At 40.7% G+C, this 22992-nt stretch overlaps 1 protein-coding gene across 3 annotated transcripts in view; it reads left to right on the forward strand.

Annotated features, from left to right (window-relative positions):
• Positions 1-22992, forward strand: part of PCCA (propionyl-CoA carboxylase subunit alpha) — a 314567-nt gene that overhangs the window by 193612 nt on the left and 97963 nt on the right. For all 3 annotated transcript variants that reach the window (XR_013544059.1, XR_013544058.1, XM_072994650.2), the window contains exon 19: positions 4969-5071. Coding sequence is in view for 1 of the 3 variants with exons in the window: in XM_072994650.2 (XP_072850751.2) it covers positions 4969-5071 (103 nt within the window). In the remaining 2 variants the exon portion in view is untranslated. The remainder of the gene's footprint in view (positions 1-4968; positions 5072-22992) is intronic.

A 22992-nucleotide genomic window follows, 5' to 3' on the forward strand; every position in this document is an offset into this window, starting at 1 on the left:
ATTTTCCTTTTTCTGTAAACGTAATTAAGAATAATAGTGTATTCCAGGATTGTTTGAAGTGTATGTTGAGAGCAAGAAGCAAATAGGCTTCTGTCATAATGAATTCACTAAGCATATGTTGAGTGATAACAGGGGCATACAATCATAGGGGAAGAACTCAAGGAGAAAAGTGGGCCAATTATGGTAATGAACAGGTAGTCAAATGAAAAGGATGGGAAAGAGCACAGGGTAACAATGTGAAATTATGATTAGCACAGTAAGCAGCTGGCACTGCCTAGCTATTGTTGTCACATGTCTGGAACATCACAGTGGAATGCAGTTTAAGGACAGTCAGAAAGGACAAACGGCTCAGCCTGTGCACTTCTACAGGGAATGTTTGAAAAATATAAAGATTGCACAGGGACATCAACAACTCTTGGAAAGTTGAATTTTGACAGTTTATGATATTATGGATTTGTATTGTAGGCTACACCTCAACTATAAGATTCATCTTACTTGGTATTCTCTGTTCATGTATTCAGATGTTCTTTTTGTCTCTTGAAGTTTGTAACTGGATTTGCTGTCAAAGTGGGGTTGATAGAGCTGGGTGAGTTACAAAGCTGTAGAAAACAAGAATTCCAGTCATTTTTTTCTTATTTGTTAGGACTGGATCCTCTTTCTGGTTATGTAATAAAGAAAGCCATTGGGTGTACTCTGGTTTTAAAACAGATTGTCAGTAAACATAATATTTTTGAACTTGCTTATTTGCAGAGCAGTCCTAGCCATCTCAAGCACCCTTGGTGGGGAGGGGATTATGGCGAAATATTTCTGCACCAGTGGAGTAGAGTTCTGCCAATGTGGTGGGAGTCACATTTGCCTTGAAGGTCTGATTGCATGGTCTTGCAGCTGGCCATAGTCCTGAATATGGTAAATTGTGGGGGACAAAGCAGAAGCTTTGGATCCCTTGAGATGAACTAGTGTAACTAATTCCACCTGTTGGTTTCAAAGAGTATGAGAAGAGATCCTCACCTATGCTCCTACCCGAGTCTACCATAATAAAAAGCCTGGTAAATCTGTCTTCCCCATTTTTTTACCTTGACAAATGTGAATGAGCTGCATGTTGTAAATGACCGGTTATCTGCTACTTTGCTTGCTATCCCAAGAGCTGTTCGGATTGCTATCTTGTTATATCATATACTTGTTAGATTTATATCCCACTTCCTTTCAATATGCTCAAGGTTTTGAAACAAAATAAAACATTGTCCAAACTGGATGAAATTTTGTACAAAATCAAATCAAGCATAGGCCAAAATCCAGCTGGTAGTAACTAATAATTGGCTTAGGCTCTGGGAAATGTCATAAAGAAGGCAAAAAACAAATAAACAATAAAAATTTAAAAAGTTTCATCTTGAAAACTGTTATATTTAGTGTGAGCCATTGTGGATAAAATCCTCTTCCTTAGACTATTACCGACATAAATTTAATCAACAACCTAAAGCAACCAAAGGAATATATCTTTATTTAGAACAAAATATGAACAGTTTTCTAGCTGTGAGAAAGTGTATGGTAAGGCAGAAAAGCATGGAGTGTGCTGTGGTCTTTTTCTTGGTCTCTATGATTAATACTAATGGATTGTTCTGCTCCTGTGCAGATGTCCTTGAAATCTTCCAGAGCTCAGAACAAATTATTCGCCCCACCCTAACACTTAGTGCATGCTCCTCCACCCAACGATAACTCTCAGTTCCATTTAGACCACCTCTGAACCAGTGCCCCAATGATCATCTGGAGCCAGATTTCACTCAAACACTACTGTAAATAGTTTTTGTTCAACTTTACCCTTCCTCTGTTAGTTCTTTTCTAATCTAATTTTAAAAAAGGAAAGAAAATAAAAAAGTTGTTTTTCATCTTCTAAAAAATTCATACATTCAGCAGCATCAGAGACAACAACCAAAAGAAGATACAAGTAACTCCAGAGTTATCAGAACAGTTTCTCTGATGGTCAGACATATAAAGCCTGTCAGTAGGATGACCATTCAAATGTATGCAGCCCTCAGTTCTAGTAACAATAGGTGCAAGCTTGTTGGGATAGGGAGCACACTGCAAAGACAGACTGATCTATGCCTTATGGTCCCATGGAGAGAAGCATTTGCACATAAAAATGCTAGACATGTTGACAGGCATAAAAGCCTTCAGTGCTTTTGAATCCTTTATCTGGCACAGGTAGCCATGGACAATTCTACAATAGTAAACAAGCAAGGAGGCACACATATGTTGGTTCCCCTGTGTGCTAGTGTGGGTATTGTGCATTCAAAGGCACATCTACCCAATATTGGTCCATGTTACCAGAGAAGACAACCACATAGTGGACTCACTGAGGTGATGCATGAATGAGAATTATTCCTTTGCATATTCTGAAGCATATGTGGTCACTGGCCATATGACTGGCCATAAATAGACCTGTTTGCAACAGAGAACAGCACACAATGTCACAAAATTTGTTCCTGGGCATGTTGCAGAACAAAATCTGTAGGAAATTCTTTCACAGTCCAACGGACCAAAACTCTAATTTGTCCCTCCCTTTCTGATGCCTCACAGAATGATTGTGAAGCTACATCAGGGAAGTGAATGTGATAGTCAACATTTTGATGGCCTCATCAAGCATGGTTCACAGCTTTCCTCAAAATGGTGAATGATGTCTATCACCTGCTCATGAATGTAATATCTCAGCACAATGGAACAATTCACCACCTAGACTGCAAAAAAATTAAAGCTCACGGCAAGGAGGATTCACCAACAATCCTGAGAATCCTGACTGAGGCCAGGAAGCCTTCTGCAAGGACAGCCTACAAATATAAATGGGACACGTTTACCACATTTTCTAAGTTGCTGGGAGAAGATTATCATTCCTCCATTACTACACATGGTCCCACATGTCCTCCTACACATGAAAGAAAAGAGACTGTCACACTGGTCACTCCACAATCTGATGTTCTGGCAAGCAAAAAAAGAGTTTCACCAGCATCACAATTTTTCGAAAATGAAACCCTACAGAGATTCCTGAGAGGCTTATGAAAGCTGCACCTGTTTATTAAAGCACTCTTACCTCAGTGGTTCTTTCTTTTGGTTCTTTATCAGGTGACAAAATCTCTGTTTGAACCAATGGCTACTTTTGACCTACAAGTGTAAACATACGTACATAACAGTATTCCTGGTCCCTTTCACATTGGCCAGATGGGCAAGTAAGCTGGAGGCATTGCACTGTGATCCACTCTTTTTATAAATCTTTGGAGATAAGGTGATCCTTACATGAATGTATCTGTTCTGCCTAAAGGTTTAACAGATTTCCACATCAGCCAACCTCTGGTGTTGCTGACCACCTTCTCAGCCCCAACTATGGATTTAGATAAATAATTATATACTCTAGATATCTGTAGAGTTCTGACTTTCTATGTCTTGAGGACAAAAGCTTCTGGAAAAACTAATAGGTTATGCCTTTGCTACCAAGGAAATCAGAAGGATAATCGCTTTTCCTCCCAGTGAATATCCAAGTGGCTTGTAAATGCCATTACCTTATCATACCAGTTGACAAGGAGACCAGCTCCACGCTCTCTAATAGAACATTCTGTCAGGGCGATTTCTGCCTCTATGGCCTTCTTAAAAGGCATTTAGATGAAGGACATCTGCAAGGCAGCCACATGGTCTTAGCCTGTATCATTCATCAAGCATTGTAGACTGGACGTCAGAGCAAAGTTTGATGCTGCATTTGGTTGAGCAGTGATCTTATCAGTATTGGTGTGATATCCCACCAGCTGGTAAGTGAGCTTGTTAATCAATGGTGTGAACCATAGAGAGCATGAACAAAGAAGACAGGTTACATACCTGTTAATGTAGTTCTTCAAGTGGTCATATGTGAATTCACACAATCAATCCAACCTTCCCTCTGTCTGTCATGCATTGCATTTCCTTGAGTGGTGGACATGCGAACTGAGAGTTACTGTTTGCCAGAGGAGTATGCACTAAGTGCTACAGTAGGGCTAACAACTTTCCTAGGCTTAGGAAGATTCTAAGGATGTTTGTGTAGGTGCAGAACAACCCCTTAATGTGAATTCACAGATGACCACTCAAAGAACTACAGTTACAGGTAAGTAACCTGTCCATATTATGTCTTGTTAAATATGCAAGAGAACTGAGAGACTGTACAGTAAGAGTAATATACATCTTATCTCAGAAGACATTGAAAAATTTATTGGGATTCAAATGCAGGCTTGTTTTACACTTAGCCCAGTCATTGGTTCAGCTAGCTTAACATTATAGTTGCCAACTCTGCATTTTATTATTGCTATATTATAGTGTGAATTTTTCATATAGGATATAAATATTTATAACAAAATTAATGGTTGATAATAAGACCAATAGTGTATCCAAGGTATAGAGTAGAGTGCTTTTTTCTAAATTGCTTTAAATTGGAGATGCCGTGGAGTTTAATTGCCATACTCTACATGGCAAACATTAAACAAGCCTTCCAGATTATAAGATTCCTACAGCTCAGAGGTACCTACCTCTGAATACACTTGGTGAAATTATCATAAAACTTTTGCCATAACATTTGTATGACAATTTAAAATTTCTGATACTTTACCTAAACACTACATTCCTGAATATTCATACTTCAAAAATTTGTCAGTAAACTTTTACTTGATCCCAAACTACCATGCTTAGTAGCTCAGTGCAGACACCTGCCTGTCTCATGAGCATTTTGTATGATAGGATTTTCATTATTTGAATTCGTGATTTGATACAGTCGAGAATGGTGTGGGGCAGGGAAAGAGGTTAAAAAACCCCCAAAAGAACCCTGCTATCTGATGTTATTAGTATATATTTCAAGTCACAGTTAATTAAAAAAAGGATCCTATTATGAAACATAATAGTGTGTGATAAAACATAGTATGAATTTTTTCCTTATCCTGTTGTTACTTTCTATTGATCTAGAGTTTCTGTGGCTCAGCCTGATGCAAGTAAGTGGGAACTATCAGTCCAGCTGGGAGATTCAACTCACTCTGTCATAGCTCAACGTCAAGGATCAACTTTCTTGGTAAGCCTTCACTCATGAAAAACCGGCAAAGGCTAAAATCCTGTACCATAAGTGATTCCGTGTAAGGCTTATGATCTCAGCAGCAGCAGCAATTTTTCAGGAAAAAATATATATGTGTATATATATATTTGCCCACCCTGAAAGTTCTGAAGCTCCCATGGAGTTCCCTTTGTTGTAGGGAAGCTGTTTGAAGTGAATCTATAATTTCTAAGTCATCTCGGTGGTGACAATTTCAGGAAATAAAAGATTTTCTCTCCATTCCACGGAACCGAACATCTACCCCGAGATGAAGGGGATTCCATGACACCCTGCGAACTTTCATGGAGAGAACTGGAAAATGTTTATTTCCAGAAAATTGCCCATGGCTATTGACATCAGCAACTTTACACGGCATAACTGCTCAAACAGGATTTCAGCCAATATTTTATTATTGTCTGGCATTCTTGATTTTTTTTCCAAAAACTTAGAACTGGAATGAACAATAAACTGTGGTGCAATGCTAATTTATTTACACATACTAAACATAAGCAATAAACATGTCAAGACACTAAATTTTATTCATTACCAGTCAAATCTAAAATGTCTGTTGGGTTGGCATCACATGATAAAATTAGCCCATGCACTAACGGAGTGTGCCTTCACCATTGCAATTTTTTCTGTCTTGTCTTTGGCTCAAGGCCAGTCAGTAATTAGTGGCTGAAAAGGACTGAAAGAGTGATCTGATAATACCAAGAGCAATTTTTGGAAGATTTTAATAGCATGTGAAATTTGGAGAGTAGTGTTTTTATTGGCTGCAGTTGAAAGAGCTTCATATGTGGTGTTGTCTACTTCTATTTGTGCAAGGAGTGTGTCTTTATTTTCATCTGGCTTCCCTCTTAAATGAATCCTGTTCAGACATGGAGGGCTTGAATTGTGGTGGGAATGAAGGCACATATCTGCTTGTCCTGCTTGGGAATTGATTGGATTTTCATGCCATGAGCATGAAGGACTAAAAGGAGACTGCCAGTTCATTTGGGTGACTGAATTTACAGAAACCTAATCAAGTGTCTACCTTATTGGGGATTCTGATGATTGGACCTCTCTCTGTAAGTGCATACTTCTTTTTTTTCAGATGTTTGAACTCATCATGAGACAATCGAACGAACTTCTAGGTGGAGGGGGATATTCAGGATGGGGCTTCTGTGTGATAGTGATTAGGACTCTTCATTCTTTCAAGCTGTAGTGAGTGTGACTCTGCAGTCCTTGTGTCTGCCCGCCCCAAGTTTCACAGGGTTCTGTCCCTTAGCTACTTTTGTAGAGTGAAGCATATGGTGCTGTGGTAAGAAATCTTGGATCATTGAATAGAACTCCAGTCTTGGATTAAAATCAGCAGTCTTTATGTGTAAATATTTTGAATTTAAAACTTACATTTTAAAAGTTAGTGTATGCATTTTGTTTGAGCTCTTCTGTGAGTTCCTAAGGTTTATCTCATATCTTTTATTTAAAATTGTCATTTTATTGTTTTGCATTGAATTCATGTAGTTGTGTTAAGTACTTGTGTATTAGTATCAGTGGAAATCTTTTTCAGTGATGTGGGGAAATCCAAAAGGGACTACAGATTGCTTTCATCAGGCTGAAAAGGCTGCAGCTGGTTTAGGGGTATGGTATCGCCTATGTCATCACTTGGAACATGTAAAACCCCTTTTTAATTCCCTGTACTGGTTCCTTCTGCTTCTTGTTCTCATCTTGTGGTAACCTTTAACCTTATAATCATCAGATTTTGCCACTTGCAGTCTTCTCAAGATCTCCTGCTCTGTTAAACAATGATACTTTTTTTTTCAGTCCTGCCTGCCCCTCATGCCTGCAGTTACAGTATCTCTCAGGATGCCTCAGTGTAACCATATCCCTTTTTCATTCAAAACCTGTTGGGAAATCTGTGAAAGAGCCCACAGTATCAGTACATGTTGTATAAGCCAAAATGAATGTAACTGAAATTATTGCATGTTTTCCCCGTTTAAATCTGTCTCCATTTCCGTCCTCTGTTGTTTTTCCTGTTTTTGTTTTTAACTGTAATTATTAACCTTTTTCTTTGTGAAGTGCCATGTATGTATATGTAGAGATATGGATTAATATCTGTATCTGCACCTGTGAAATTGTTGGCCAGAAGAAATCTATAGTGGATTAATATCATGGTACTGATCCAGGAAGCTGACCACTTCTGATGCAGATTTTTTTAGAAAAATGGGGAGGGAAATGGGGAGCAAAAGGCTTACATTGTTGGGAAGAGCCTGAATTTCAAAAATGCAGGTTCATGAATAATACTCTCCTCCTCTCCATTCCACCTTTGCATAAACTGTCACCTTTCCCTCCTTCTGCCACCAGCATATTTTATTACATAATCAGCCACTGTTCTCCTCTAGTGTATCCTTGCTTTCTTGAGTCAGAGCTGAGTTGATCAGGGACTTGAATGTGCAGTGGAAACTAGCTGGAGTTCCCCAAGCACTGAGCATTTTCAAGATTTGAGAAGTGTTGAAGAACAATGTGAATGGAAGGGTGTCTCAAAAGGCACAGGGCCTTTTGATCCTTCTCCTGAACTTCGAACTGGTGGCTGGCTTCTGTTTCTCTGCCCCTTGCTTCTCATTTAACTCTCTCTGTGGTTATCATGTCAGAATATTCTTCACTTCCTTCTCTTATTATAACAGCAGCAAGCTTCTTCTGCATTTACTGGCACTTTTCAGTACAGTAACCAAAGTACTCACATTTATTCTGCAGCATACAAATCCTTATCCCAGTTAGTTTAGCCTGGAAAAGGGGTGTGTGCAAGATGAGGGGGTAGTAGCATCTTTTGCTGAGAGTTATTAGTGCTGAGGGATGCTGAAAAGGGAAGGAAAAAAGAAGCCTGAGTGTCAAGCCAGTTCACTCCTTTGGAGGTAGGAAGAAGGAGGTAGGAATGCACAGCTCAAGGGACAGATGGTGGCTTGTCACACCTGCCAGAGGGTTAAAGGGCCTTCACCATGGGGTGTGTGGCAAGCAGGTTTGTTTATGTCTTCTGATAGCGGAGAGAGTTGAAGACAGGGAAGTCAGGGGTAGATAGAGAATAAGATGCAGTGCATATGATCTGTACAATTCTGTGGCAGAGTTCTTGATGTGTTTCACCATTTTTTTTAATTGAATGCTTTCCCATATGGAAGAATCCTGTTCTTGTTCAAGTAGCATGCTAGGAAGTACTAGACTTTCTCATGTCCTTCTAGTTTTCTATGTGGAGGTAGCCTTTTTTAGAAATTTGCTTTTTCAGCACTCTTTTAATATAACACGTAAGACCTAAATGGTAGATTCTAGGAAAACTGGCACATTGCAATTTTCAGGTAAGAAATGAGTGCAGTGTATAGCTGTGTGATAATGAAATTGAACAAAAAGGCAACTGACATAAAGACAACTGATCCTGAATAACTTAGAAGATTTCAGCTGCCTTCAATTGAATCTACAGATTTCCCCCAGTCTCACAATATGAGACATACCTGTGCTTCAGTCTTGTAAGACAAGGGACTCTTCTAAATGATAATTCTTCAGTGCACTGTGGTGTAGTTGTTATTTTGGAATTAACATGGGTACTTAATGAAATGTGCTGTGACATTGGTGCAAGTGATGTAATACTGAGTGTAATGAGGAACACTACAATCTCTTTGTGCCTGTTGATCCAGTGTCCTTAATTGTAAGGAGTCTTGTTTTTATCTTTTTTTTTTTTTTTAAAAAATAGATGTTTACTCCCCTAGTAAAATAGACCACTCACCAACCTGTTATAATAAGATCAAGAGACCACACTCCTCATTTAAAGGGGGAGGGGGAGAGGACTATCCTGGTTGCAGTGGAACAGAGCTAACAATTACTGATGTTCAGTCAATATAAGTAGAAATATGGTACAAAGCAGAAAAAGCAGGAATATTTGTGTGTTCTCCCATTTCTGTGACTCTCCTAACCATTCTTTTCTTGTGGTTTTTGTCACCTTTTGTTGGGTGACTTTTGTGTCCTGGCTACTCCAAAGCTATACTCTCAGTCACAGGTCAGATTTTGAGGTGCTCTTTTCCCTTATATTTTCTCGTAGGGGAGCAGGAATGCCTTGCTGGGATGCAGAACACACTTTGTAAGGGAGCTTGCAGCCTCCTTGTAAAGATGCATAAAACAAAGCATTGGAAAATATTAACATGCAATTTAAATCAATTAAGCACCCACTTAGCTCTTTCTGCAACAATTGAGGACAATTTCCAATGACTCACCCGTATTTAATATATTGTTGTTGTTTAGTTGTTTAGTCGTGTCCGACTCTTGGTGACCCCATGGACCAGAGCATGCCAGGCCTTCCTGTCTTCCACTGCCTGCCGGAGTTGGGTCAAATTCATGTTGGTCGCTTCGATGAAACTGTCCAACCATCTCATCCTCTGTCGTTCCCTTCTCCTCCTGCCTTCACACTTTCCTAACATCAGCGTCTTTTCCAGGGAGTCTTCTCATGAGATGGCCAAAGTATTGAAGCCTCAGCTTCAGGATCTGTCCTTCCAGTGAGCACTCAGGGTTGATTTCCTTTAGAATGGATAGGCTTGTTCTCCTTGCAGTCCAGGGGACTTTCAAGAGTCTCCTCCAGCACCACAATTCAAAAGCATCAACTCTTCGGTGATCAGCTTTCTTTATGGTCCAGCTCTCACTTCCGTACATCACTACAGGAAAAACCATAGCTTTGACTATTCGGACTTTTGTTGGCAAGGTGATGTCTCTGCTTTTTAAGATGCTGTTGAGGTTTGTCATCGCCTTCCTCCCAAAAAGTCTTTTAATTTCGGGGCTGCTGTCTCCATCTGCAGCGATCATGGAGCCCAAGAAAGTAAAATCTGTCACTACCTCCATATCTTCCCCTTCTATTTGCCAAGAGGTGATGGGACCAGTGGCCATGATCTTAGTTTTTTTTTTTTTTGATGTTGAGCTTCAGACCCGAAATTAAAAGATATTGGAGTTTGTTTATATTTCTTATGGCAATCTTAATAACAGTTTGGGATTCCTCAAGGGAATTTAATATATAGTAAAGTACTAAAAGCTCTTGGCTATAACTTCCCAGCTTTATGCTTGACTTGGTGAGACAAGGCATTTAATATACAGTTGCTCCATTCATGGGTAGATGCTCCAGTTTATTCTGTCCAGGGTATAAGTAGATTAGTAACACACTGTTATGTTTCTGCTTGTAAACTAACAGAGAGTGGTGTAGTTTGTGATAACTAGACACCGTGAAAGAATAGCAAAGTATTATAAAGAATATGTGTATCTGTCTTCAAATACTTTTCAGAGTAAAATACTATGTTAAATTTATAGTAAAACTAATAGTAGATGCTAGGCCAAATGTAGAAATATAGTGGCAAATCTACATAATGTAGTCTAGTATTGCAAAAAATAAAAAAAAATAGATTGAAGTCTCTGCTCCATAATTTTCCTGCCAAAGAGAGGAGAGATGCTCAGTGAGGAACAAAAGACTAAAAGATAAAATACTGTAATTGTGCTTTCTTTCTGTCGCAGTATCCCATTCTCCTTCAATATTTATTGGGGATATTTCTTGCTCTGCTGTGAATATCTCCAAATATGGAAACTAGAAAGTGTACTTATTTTGGTATCCTCCTGCTATTGAAAGTCTCAGGTATAAAGGGATAGAGATTTTTAGCTCCATGTATCCTACTTTCAACAGCTTGAATATCATACATTTTGAGCTTAGAATTCATGCTCCTTTTTCAGTGTCCACAAGTTTCCCAGGTGTGTTCTGGAAAGGAATGTAGAGGAGCCATTTGTCTATGTGAGTTTCCTGCCACTAAAACTCAACTTGCCTTTTTGGTTTGGCAACTATTTTTTTTGAAGATAAACAGAAGTTGTTTCTCCCTCCCACTTACTGACATTCATGCATGTAAATAATTTGCTCCATATAATAATGCTAATTTTACTGATATCCTGAAATCGTTTTAGAATTATGTTGATTTTTAGATTGTATTTTGCTTATTTAGCATCAGCATTTTCTCTGTTTAAAAAAAATGTTCGTTGCTCCAGCAATACTCAGATCTTTGTAGGCTTCATTCTACATAAATATTTATAGTGTTGTGAAATATTTTCTCTTTAAGCAACTTCCTGTTGTTTCTTGCCTTTCATGCTTACCATTTTGTTTGGGAATCTTGTCTGGTGGTGGTGACCTTTTTGACTAGTATACATTCCAACCATATCTGTTGTTCTCTCTACCCCACCACCCCCTGCTGTCCCTTTAAAAATGAATGGAAACCTATCCTAACCTTTATGTAATCCTTCTGGTCACATTAAGGGGCACATAAATGCAAAAAGTAGATATCAGTGACCTGTATGGAAAACATTAGTTTCCTGTCCACAAAGCTTTATATATTCAGTAGCTGCTCTTCTTGAAAAAGCACAGCTTCTTCACTACTAGTACTGCTTCACTTCTCCCTATGTACCTGAACTAGAAAGAAAAAGTACATTAGGAGGAGAAGTATTTAAGTGTGGTGGATGGTTACATATCATGCAGAGAGTAGTTGATGCCACATTTGAAATACTCTATACAGTTCTATTTGCGTCATCTGAAAAAAAGAGGACTGTAACCAAAATATGTAAGAAAAGGGAACTAAAAAGATCAAGGTGTGGGTCATTGTCATGTTTCATTTGGGGAACATCAGGAGAAAATACACATAGCAGGCATAATTGCTCTTTCTAAAGTTATAAATTGTGTACCAAAAGTGGACTTGAAAAGTGCAGGTCAGGTTTATTAACTTTTCAATCCCTAGTTCAGCCTTCTTCAGTCTAGTCCTGACTGAATGTTTTGTACTTGAGATCTCATGATCCCTCACCATTGACTATTTTAGAAGGCAGTGATGAGAACTAAAATACCTGAAGTGTGTCAACCTGGGGCAGGTTTCCCTCCTAATTCCCACTGTATAGTGCAATATTAATGTGTTGTGTGATGGGAAATAGAATGTGAAGGATGTGGATGTGAATGAGGGGGATGTGTTTTGTGTGTAATGTGCTATGTTTTCATGTTATGGATGCTATGTTCTTGTGTGCTTTATTGTTATGTATACTGACGATGGCATTTAATTTTGTTGTACAAAAGTACAATGACAATAAAGCAAATTCTGTTCTATTAAGTCTGAATCAGAATACTTGAAAGGCTAATAAACCATGTATGAACTTGCCTAGTTCGTGAAATGGTCATTGGAGAAGTCAGATTGGAGAGAGCGGTTTTCTCTGGTTGCAGGCAAACACTAGAATTCCCTCCCAGTGGATACCCACCTGGCACCTCTTTAGATATTATTACTGCATGAGAGTACAGTAATGCTATTGGGCTGGCAGAGCAAATCAACATTCTACAAGCTCAGCAAAAAAAATGGGGACAGCCCAAACATAAATTTATATTATTGAAAATGGACTTTGGATCAGCACCAAATTTGGCCAAGATATACCAGACAGTCTGCTCTTACTTTGTACCAAATTTGGCAAGGTTTGGACCAACAGTTTTTGGGATATGATTTTTAAAAATGTAAAACTATTCTCCCCCATTTGTGCAGAAACAAGCAATCTTAAATGTCCTCAGATTAAAAAAAACAAACAAACTGAAAAGACCAATCTTGCTTTTTAAAGAGAATAGTTGCTTCCTTTAAAAACAAAACAAAATTCTGGAAAGAATCCAGTCTGCAGGGGCTGAAATATTGATAATAAAAAAAGTCTATCAAAAGGGGAAAACAGTTGCTGAGTATTCATGGAATAGGTTTAACAGAGTATCCAAAGCAGATAATTTGTTGCAGCTCCGTGGCCTGAGAGGGAACATGTTTAGAGGGCAGTGAAAGGTCACAGAAACAGTCACAAAACAGGTTCTCTTTGAAGAGTTAAAAAAGCACCCTAGCTTGCTTTAAATAAATTAATGGAATGACAGTTGAAGAAGGAGACATTTTGCCATTTATCTCCAAGGAGTTGGGATATAATTTTGTCAGGAATATTCAGAGTATTTTTGCAATGCAAAACCACAGAGCAGTTGTGTTTGTCTGAGCCCTGACTGTTTTCACTAAGCATTTACTAAGGATTTCTGAGACTAGACTCTTGATACAAGTCTTCAAAATGGAAATAAGCTCCAGGTCTGGGGCAATCTGAACTTTTGACTCTTTCAGTCAGGACCCAATTAGTTCACTCTTGGAGAACTTTTTAACTCCTTCCTGGCCAAACAGACATTGGTGCTGGCAAAATGATTCTGTGTCTAGTTGTAAAAATATTTTAAAGAGAATATAGAACAAATATTCAGATGCTCATTTGTTTAAGCTATGAAATTACTAGTTTTTTGTTTTGTTTTTGTTTTTGCTTTATGGCTGGGGATGATATAATGCAATGTTAGCAGAACTTTGGTGTCTACTTCCTGTCATAGATTCAACCATTCCTGCCATATTATCACTATAAAGTGCTCAGAAATTGAGAAAAAAACTCCAAAGATATTGTGTGCCTTCAAGTCACTTATGATTTGCAGTGACTATACAATATGAATTAACAACTTCCAAAATGCCATGTCATTAAAAGCTCTGCTCAGATCTTGCAAACCTACAGCATCTCATGTTAGGTTCTTCTTTCATCCCACTGCCCCCTTTCCTAGCAATATTGTCTTTTCCAGTAAATTCTGCTCAGGCCTTGCATACTAACACCTGTGGCTTCCTTTATTAAGACAATATGTTTTATGTTAGGTCGTCTTCTTTTCCTACTTGCCCCTACTTTTCCCAGCAATATTGTCTTTTCTACAGTTCTGTATTTTCAGTATATGTGCATGGTAGAATACTCCTAGAGGATAATTTCCAATCTAGCTGGTTAAAAGTGGTCCTAAATAAATTGCAAGTATTGGGCTTCTCTCCTCAAGCAATATTAAGCATGCAATGGGATGAAGCAAAATCAGCCCTAAAACAGAGAATAATGGATATGGAGAGACAGGTAGATCTCAATAGATGCCCCAATTTTAGAGCAATAGACATGCATAAATATCGTCCGCTCCCTATGGCCTACCTGTCACAGCTTGAGACATATAAGTTTAGGAAAGCCTTTACTCTGGCTAGATGCGAGGCTTTCCCTTCTGCAGTGTTGGAAGGCAGATTTTTAAAAATCCCGAGGGAACAGAGATTCTGACCTTGTGGCTCTGGCGAGATCGAATCTATCGAGCACATGATGCTCAGTTGTAACAGGCATAATAAGATCCGAGGAAAATATATTACACTTCTCTTAAAAGATATGGCAGGTCAATCGGATTCGGACTACTGTAATCAATTGTTAACTGAACAAAATAGGATTACTACAGAACTGGTAGCGAAATTTTGGGCGGCATGCTATAACAGACAGAACAGACAGCTAAACCCTTAGACCTTGGTCTTACATTGCTATATTTGCCGTTTTAGATATTTTACCTTTGTATGTCTGGTATGGCTCTTTGTAGTGCATGCCAGTCTTTGAAGTTTTGTATTCAATTTTGTATGGCCTGATGCCGTAACAATAAAGTATGTATGTATGCATGGTAGAATGCATTCACTTTACTCATTTTCTCTGTAGTGAAAGTTCAGACTTGACTTGATTGAGCACCTACCTTTCAGCCTTTCTGGCTGTCTGTGGTATCTGTAAGACTGTCTTCCAACACCACATTTCATATTAGTTGATTTTCCTCCCTCTTTCTTTCACATAGTTTGGATAATTTTGACTTTTGCTTCTAGTTCTTCCTTTTTTTAAATTTGAAAAGACAAGGGAACATCTTTGGGGGAAAATGGACACAGCATGTTCATAGAGCTTTTCTTCATCAGGTTGATTTGGAACATATATTTCTAGTGGAGCAGGCATGGCAACATTAGTTTACCTGAGAGGCTAAAGGGTGTGTATGTTTTTCCATTGCATGTGTTGTACTTACTCTCACCTTTGCTTCACCATTTCATTAAGTTCAAAACAGCCATTCAAAATATTTTGGCACAGAGGGACTACAGCCACATCTCAGCTATTCTTGCTTCTGTTCTCTCCTAGCAACAACAGTACAGATCGTATTTATTTTAATATAATTCATAGATACTTCATTTATTATACTGCTAGCTTTTATGGACTATAGCCACTTCATTAGATGCCTGAAGTGTAAGCTAGAATTTCACACATATGTACAGCACATGGCAGATGGTGGGTGGGATTGTAGACAGAGGAACCAGGGAGAAAGTAGATGTTGAAAATATTGTTGATGCAAGCTGCTCATAAAAGTGTTCCTAATAAAACAAATATCCTGGCATTAGATTAACATGTGCAATATGGTAAGAAAGCATAATCCTGATTCAACTCTCTGGCAACAGAGTGGAACTTCTTGATGAGTTGTAATCAGTAGTCTTTTTTTCTCATCTCCCATTTAAGTTTCTTTGTTCCACAGTGCCTGGCTACATTATGGTCAGTTACTGGGCATCCTGGCTGGTTGAAATGTTCCCCCACTAGTTTTTGAATAGCGTGAAGTCAGATCGATGTCCCTTTCTATTTTAACAAAGAAGATGGCCTGTTTCTTATATGTAAAATACAGTAGAGACTGCTAGTGGCAGATGGCATATAGCATTACATACAGTATATTGTAAGACAAACAAGTGAATGAACCTCTAATGTTATGGATGGCGTTATCAACCCCTGTAATAATGTTGTCAGAGCAGATAATCATGAATGACTGAATTGGCATCTGGTTTGTTGCAGGTCCCTATCTTGTCACTATGTTTGCATCTTTGTACAGCTGTTTGTTGCTAGTAAGTAATTGGCCAATATTATCTTTCTTGTCTGTAAACAAGTATAGACCTATTATCCAAGACCTGTGGAAAAAAATATCCTTGGCCTGGATAGGCTGCAGTTCATTGATTGTATGTTTCGGCAGGGTCAGCAGGGAACTCAAGGTAACCAGTGTTCAGTCCTTTTCTCTGCTTTGCCTACACCATTATTTTTTTTGGTATGTATTGTAGTTTGAAAAATGGCTGGTTTAAATTCTTGAGAAGTTGTGAGTTTCCATCCAGTGTTTAACATATAGTGGTGCCTCGCTTAATGATTACCTCGTTAAACAACGAATCCACTTTACGATGAAGTTTTTGTGATCACTATTGCGATCGCAAAACGATGTTCCTATGGGGAAAATTCACTTAACGATGATCGGTTACCTGCTTCGGGAACTGATTTTTCGCTAGACGATGATTTTAAAACAGCTGATCAGCGGCTCTGAAATGGCCGCCCGCTGTGCAAAATGGCTCCCCACTGTGCTTTAGGACGGATTCCTCGCTTTACAGGCACTGGAAAATGGCCGCCCTATGGAGGATCTTCGCAAAACGAGCAGGTATTTCGCTCATTGGAAAACATTGAACTGCTTTTCAATGCATTTCAATGGGTTTTTAAATTTCTCTTGACGAGGATTTTGCTTAACAGCGATTTGAACGGAATGAATTATCCTTGTCAAGTGAGGCACTGCTATATTTGGTTGCAGGGCCTGGGTGTCGATAGGTTTTGTGGCATGTGGAAGCTGATGATACGTAATTGTGTGCAGTGGTCAGTAGTTTTTTTAAAATATAAAGTGATGCCTGTATGTTTGTCATGTAGCTGCACAGTAGCATTGGTAAAGTGAAGTTGTTACTGAGACATATTTAAGTTCAGGTTGATGGTACAGTGACAGTTATTGATGCCTTAGTGGAGGTTCTCAAGTAATTTCTGTCCATGAATCTGAAATATTTGTCTGTCTGAGGAGAGGCTTTTGGGTATAGGAACTGAATGTGATTTATTCCATGTCATGGAAATGTCTGTGGCAATGCCATTTATCTGAAGAGACATGTCAAAATTGAAGTAATTGTGAGTAGTACAACATGGCTGAGCCTGATTGGCTAATTGTAATGTAGCTCATTGTGGGATGATATTCCTGGTAGTTGTGGTCCATATTCATGGAAGATAAGGGCGCCCAACATATATGGGAGCTGGGATGATACGTTCTGGAAAATTGTCAATGTGTTGTAGTTTCCTCAGGAGGCCCATACTGCTATTTTATAAATACTGTATTTTTTCATTTATAACACCCCCATTTATAAGACACACCCCCCCCAATTTTCTAACCCAAAAATTAAGAAAACTTAGCTTTGAGGATTCATCCTCTGGGCTCACAACATTGGATATTTTGAGTCTCTGTTGAATCTGAACCTACAGACTCCACCTCCAAGGAGGTGTGTTCCAGTTGGTTTGTTCAGGATCAGCTGACGTCACTTCCATAAGGCTCATGATTGGAAGAAGCTAAGTCTCCTGACTGTAGGAAGCTGAGCCTTGTGACTGAAGCGTGTTTATAGAGGCAAGGTGTGTGCCATTTTGTTCTTTCCTCAGCTATCTCAGCTTACTTCTGTGTAAAAGATGTCCTAAAATGTAATGATTTTCGGAAAAAGTAGTTTCTTCAACGTGGTCTCTATGAATCCACATTAGTGGGTTAAGACAGTGCCTGCGCTGTCCTCTCGGAATCTCCTGGAGCTATAGGGAAAAGTAACAAAATTTGAGTTGCCCTGTATTGCGCAAGCTCCGCCTGCCAAACCCCAGTTCCATTTTTTCCGCCAGCGGAGTTGGAACCTCTCAGTCAGAGCTGTGTTTAAACATTTGTTTCTTCACCGTGCATTTGACCTGGAATTGGCTTTTCGACTTCCCTGCCTCTGTTGCCCTGACCATGGACCGTTTTGACTTCTTTGCCTCTGGCGATACCGCAGGTACCTAAATTGCCTCTAATTGCTACCTATTTACCGCCCGCTGAGGCACCATGCGCCTACTGGACTTCTTCTATTATCAGTTCAACTGCTTCTTTCCGGCCTCTCTTGGCTTATGTCACCTAAAAGAGGCCCATTTAGCCGCTGTTCGTCGTGCTCTAGAAAACTTCCCTTCTCAGACGGACATTCTCTGTGTGTTTTTTGTTTGGGAGGGACTCATTTAACTACCCACTGCAAACACTGTAAAGAATTTACCAAGGCTACTCTAAGGCTCGCCAATAACGGCTGAAATATTTTTTGTGGAATCAAACCCTTTCTGCCTCACAACCGTCGGACATGGAGTCTGCTCAATCAACATCCTCGGTCCGTTCTGAAGTAAAAGTAGTTTCTCCACCCCCTCTTCAGTCTGCCAAGGAGAAACCTAAGGAAAAACCTAAGAAGAAGCAGACAACTAAGAAAACACTGACCAGTTCGTCTGCTCCATCAACGTCCTCTGCTCCATCGACATCCCAAGAACTGAAACAGAAGAAGACAGCGGTTAAACCTAAAATGAAGTCCAAGGAGCTCACTTTGGTCATACCTCCAGTCTCAATATCTCTTCCTTCACCCATACTGGAAGACTCATCTCGAGACCGAGATTCCATGTCGGAAATGGGCGCCTCTTTACCACCTCGACAGGAACCTCCTGTCAACATCGAGAGGTCGCCAACTGCTAGCCAATTACAGCAAGCCATTGCTGGCATAGCTGATGCCCCGACTAGCCCTGTGTTAACCTAGCGGGCATGTCAATCCCAATCTTCAGTGTCGGGATCTCTTGGCTCCAAGTCTCCTCCTCCACTCCGAAGGAGACTGGAAAAACGACGCCCTTCAATGGAGCAGGATGAGGGTCCTCCATCAAAGAAACATCGACGTTGACACAGGCACAAACATGGTTATGGCTCCAGTGTCGAAAAACACGGGAGGCATCGGCGTCGAGATGACTCCTCCTTCTCTGATTCCGATGATAGTACTGAGAGAAGAAAGTCACGCCATCGACGTCGAAGAAGAGATTACTCTTCTGAATCATCCTCGACGTCTAGAGACACCAGGAAAAGAAGAAAGAAGGCGCGCTATGCCTCTTCTTTGTCCTCAACATCCGTCTCGCCACCGAGAAAACGTCAACACCGAAAACATCTTGGTGTCGACACACAGCAACAGTCGACGTCGACAGGGACAAGAGTGTCCACGTCGAGGAGTATTTATTTATTTATTTATTTATTTATTTATTTGTTTGTTTGTTTGTTTATTTATTTGTTTATTTATTTATTTATTTATTGCATTTATACCCCGCCTATCTAGTCATTTCGACCACTTTAGGCAGCTTACAACATAAAGGATAACAAGTTCAAGAAAAAATTATAACAATTAATTAATTAAATGATTCTGCAAGATGGGAAAAATACAAAATAAATCAAATAAAGAGAAAAATAATAAAAAAGGAAAGAGGACAGGAGTTAACTGGAAGGGAAGGCCTGCCTATACGTCCACGTTTTTAGTTGGTTCTTAAAAGTACCCAGCGAGGGTGCAGTGCGAATCTCCGGAGGTAGGTTATTCCAGAGGCGAGGAGCCACCGCCGAGAAGCCCAATGATCAGCCTGCAGACCCTCAACCATCTCAGCCTACCATGCCTCAGAGACCCTCTACTGAGACGGAAAGAGGACAACACCCTGACGTTTTTCCTGTCTCGGATGATGATCATCAGGTCTCTGAAGATTCTTCTGACCAGGAAGAGGACTGAACATCTGAGGCTTCCCTAGAGACACCTCTACCAGGGGAAGCCTTGGGGTCGGATGCTGCTGACATTCACCCTTCCTCACCATCTGAGGACTTTTCTTCTTACACTCAGGTGGTTTCTTGGATGGCAACCACCTTAGGGATGGAAACTGAAAAATCATCCACATGCGAGGACGATCTGATCTTCAGTGATATCAACAAGGAGAGGTCGCATCCTGTCAGTCTCTCCTATGTACCTGAGTTACTGGACTTAATTATGGAATACTGGGAGCATCCCGCTAATTCCACTTCCATTTCCACGAGAACTGGAAACCTTTACCGTATTCATGGACCTAAGACTTCTTTCTTATTAAAGCATCCCGCTCCAAACTCTCTGGTAGTGGACTCCAGTGCTTCCAAAATTCCACTAAAGGGCATGCTACCCCTTCCAACAGGGAGGGTAGGAAACTTGAAGTTTTAGGAAGCCACCTGTATACTATGACTACCTTTGTCCTCAGGGCAATTAATTATTTGCTAGCCATGGGTGCTTACCAGAAGCAGCTCTGGGCTAGAGTCCTACCAGCCCTGCAAGTCACCCCAGAAGATATTCAACAACTATGCCTCAGTTCTCATGCTGAGGCACTAACAGTTTCCAAAAACCAGCGTTTAGCATCCCATCTCATTGTGGATGCCACTGCGAAGAACCTGGCATCTATCATCACTTTAAGGCGTCATGCTTGGCTGAGATCAGCCAATATCATGGACAATATCAAAACCAGGATTGAGAACTTACCTTTTGATGCCTCGGGCCTATTCAGCAAGAAAACAGATGAAAATTTTGGAAACCTACACAAGAGTAAGAAGACGGCAAAATCTTACTCCATACAACAAAAACCTAAAACTGAAAAATTTCAATGGCGTCCCAAATATTCCCAGCAGCCCTACCAGCAATCCACCTCTAGTACTTACCATTCTTTCAGGAATCAGGGTCAGCCAAGGTTCTCTCAGGCCTCTTCATCGGCCTCCAGCTTCAAGCCTCAATCACACATTAAACGACAGCCCTACAAAGCACCTGGTAGAAAGTCTAAACAATATCTTTGACTTCACCAGAACCATCTTCGGTGTCAACCAAACAACCCGCCTATCTCCTCATCTTCACAACTGGCTCAAGATAACTCAAGACTCCTGGGTCTTAAACATTATAAGCTCAGGCTACCGGCTGGAGTTTATAGAATTGCCTCCTCTAGGATGGATCAAGCCTACATCGTTCGATCCCATCCTAGAAGAAGAGATTCTCACCCCTCTTGCAAAACAAGCCATCCAGAAGGTACCAAACAGGGACTTACAAAACGGGTTTTACTCCCGGTACTTCATAGTACCCAAGAAGGACGGTGGCTTAAGACCAATTCTGGATCTGAGGGACTTAAATACCTACCTCAAACTACGCTGTTTCAGGATGGTCACCTTAGAAGCAATCATTCACCTGTTGAAGAGAGGAGACTGGTTTGTTGTTGTGGATCTAAAAGATGTGTATTTCCACATCACCATCCATCAAAAGTACAGGAAATACCTGCGTCTAATCTTCATGAACACCATCTACCAATATGTGGCTCTTCCATTCGGCCTATCAACAGCTCTGAGGACCTTCACCAAATGCATGGCCCCAGTAGCAGCTTACCTCCATCTACAAGGGATACAGATTTACCCTTATATCGACGACTGGCTGATTGTGTCCAAATCCAAAGCAAGAGCAGTCAAGGACACACAATATGTTCTGCATACTCTACAAGCGCTAGGCCTGTCGATAAACTACGAAAAGTCCCACTTGGAACCATCTCAAGTGATGGACTACATCGGGGCAAGACTGGACTCAGTCCATGCTCGCATGTTTCTACCTCCAGAGCGCATACAAAAAATAAGAAGGGCAATCCAGAAATTCAAGCCCCACAGCAGAGTATCAGCAAAGCTTGCACAACATCTTCTGGGCCTCATGGCATCAACAACATGCGCCTTATCCCACGCTCGCCTCACGATGCGCTCCCTCCAGGCTTGGTTGCTCGCTCTTTTCAAACTTCTGCAAGACAGTCAACACAAACGCCTAACAGTCACACCAGAACTAGCAGAGCAGCTTCAGTGGTGGACATTCCTACCACATCTTCTCATAGGGCGACCTTTTTGACCCCTGCAGTTGACACGTCAGGTTACAACAGATGCCAGTCTCCTAGGTTGGGGAGCCCATTGCGAGGGACACAAAATTCACGCTCTTTGGTCCCCTCAAGAAGCCTTGCTCCATATCAATCACCTGGAGCTGATAGCAGTGATGAAGACACTCAGAGCATTTCTCCCATTGGTGAAAGGCAGAGCGATACAAGTTGTCACAGACAACACTACAACCATGTTCTATATAAACAAGCAGGGGGAAACACGGTCGAAGTCCCCTCTATTTCTGACAGTTCACCTGTGGGAGTGGTGTGCTACCATCAGCACATCTTCCCCGTGGCCATCCATGTATCCATGACAGACAATCAGCTGGCAGACGAGTTGAGCCGCCGCTCATTTCAATCTCACGAGTGGGAACTCGATCAGAAGGTGTTCCTCAGTCTGTGCCACAAGTGGGGTCATCCATCCATAGACATGTTTGCGACGCCAGGCACAAGAAGTGCAGTAAGTATGCTTCTCGTGCAGGAAAGGGTGAAGGGTCACTAGGAGATGCCTTTATGATTTCATGGAACAAGGGGCTCCTCTGTCTTTTTCCACCGATACCCATCATTCAGAGAGCCCTAATCAGAACACTCCAGATGAAAGCAGAGGCAATCTTCATTGCTCCTTGGTGGCCACGACAACCATGGTTCTCCGTGCTCCTGCAGTCAGCGGTGGACAAGATAAGGTTAACCCCTTCTTCCACATCTGATCACTCAGGACGAAGGGAACGTCCTTCATCCAGACCTAGAGTCTCTCCACTTGACAGTGTGGAAGATTTCCCATCAATAACGGAAGTTATTGATAAAGCCAGGAAGCCAGCTACCAAACTGCTCTACAATATAAATGGCAAAACTTTGTCAGGTTCACTGAAGAGCGGAAGTTGCAATCTTCACCTGTGGCCTTGTCTACACTCCTTCTCTATCTTCAACACCTGTTTGAGCTTGGACTTTCCAAATCTACCTTAAAAGTTTACACCTCGGCCATTGTTGCTTTTCAGCCCCATGGCTCTGAGTCATCCAGGTGGTTTTCGCATCCCACACTTAAGGCGTTTTTCAAGGGTCTGTCCAACATGAGACCTCCTCTAAAGAAACCTGGGTCCACAATGGTCACTGCAAATGGTGCTTCATTGCCTCACTCGCCATCCCTTTGAGCCCATGGCTTCCTGTGACCTTTGGTTGCTCTCATTCAAGACTTTATTCCTGGTGGTCATCACTTC

This window comes from Pogona vitticeps, chromosome 3 (assembly GCF_051106095.1).
Source record: "Pogona vitticeps strain Pit_001003342236 chromosome 3, PviZW2.1, whole genome shotgun sequence".
In the NCBI taxonomy this organism is placed as follows: domain Eukaryota; kingdom Metazoa; phylum Chordata; class Lepidosauria; order Squamata; family Agamidae; genus Pogona; species Pogona vitticeps.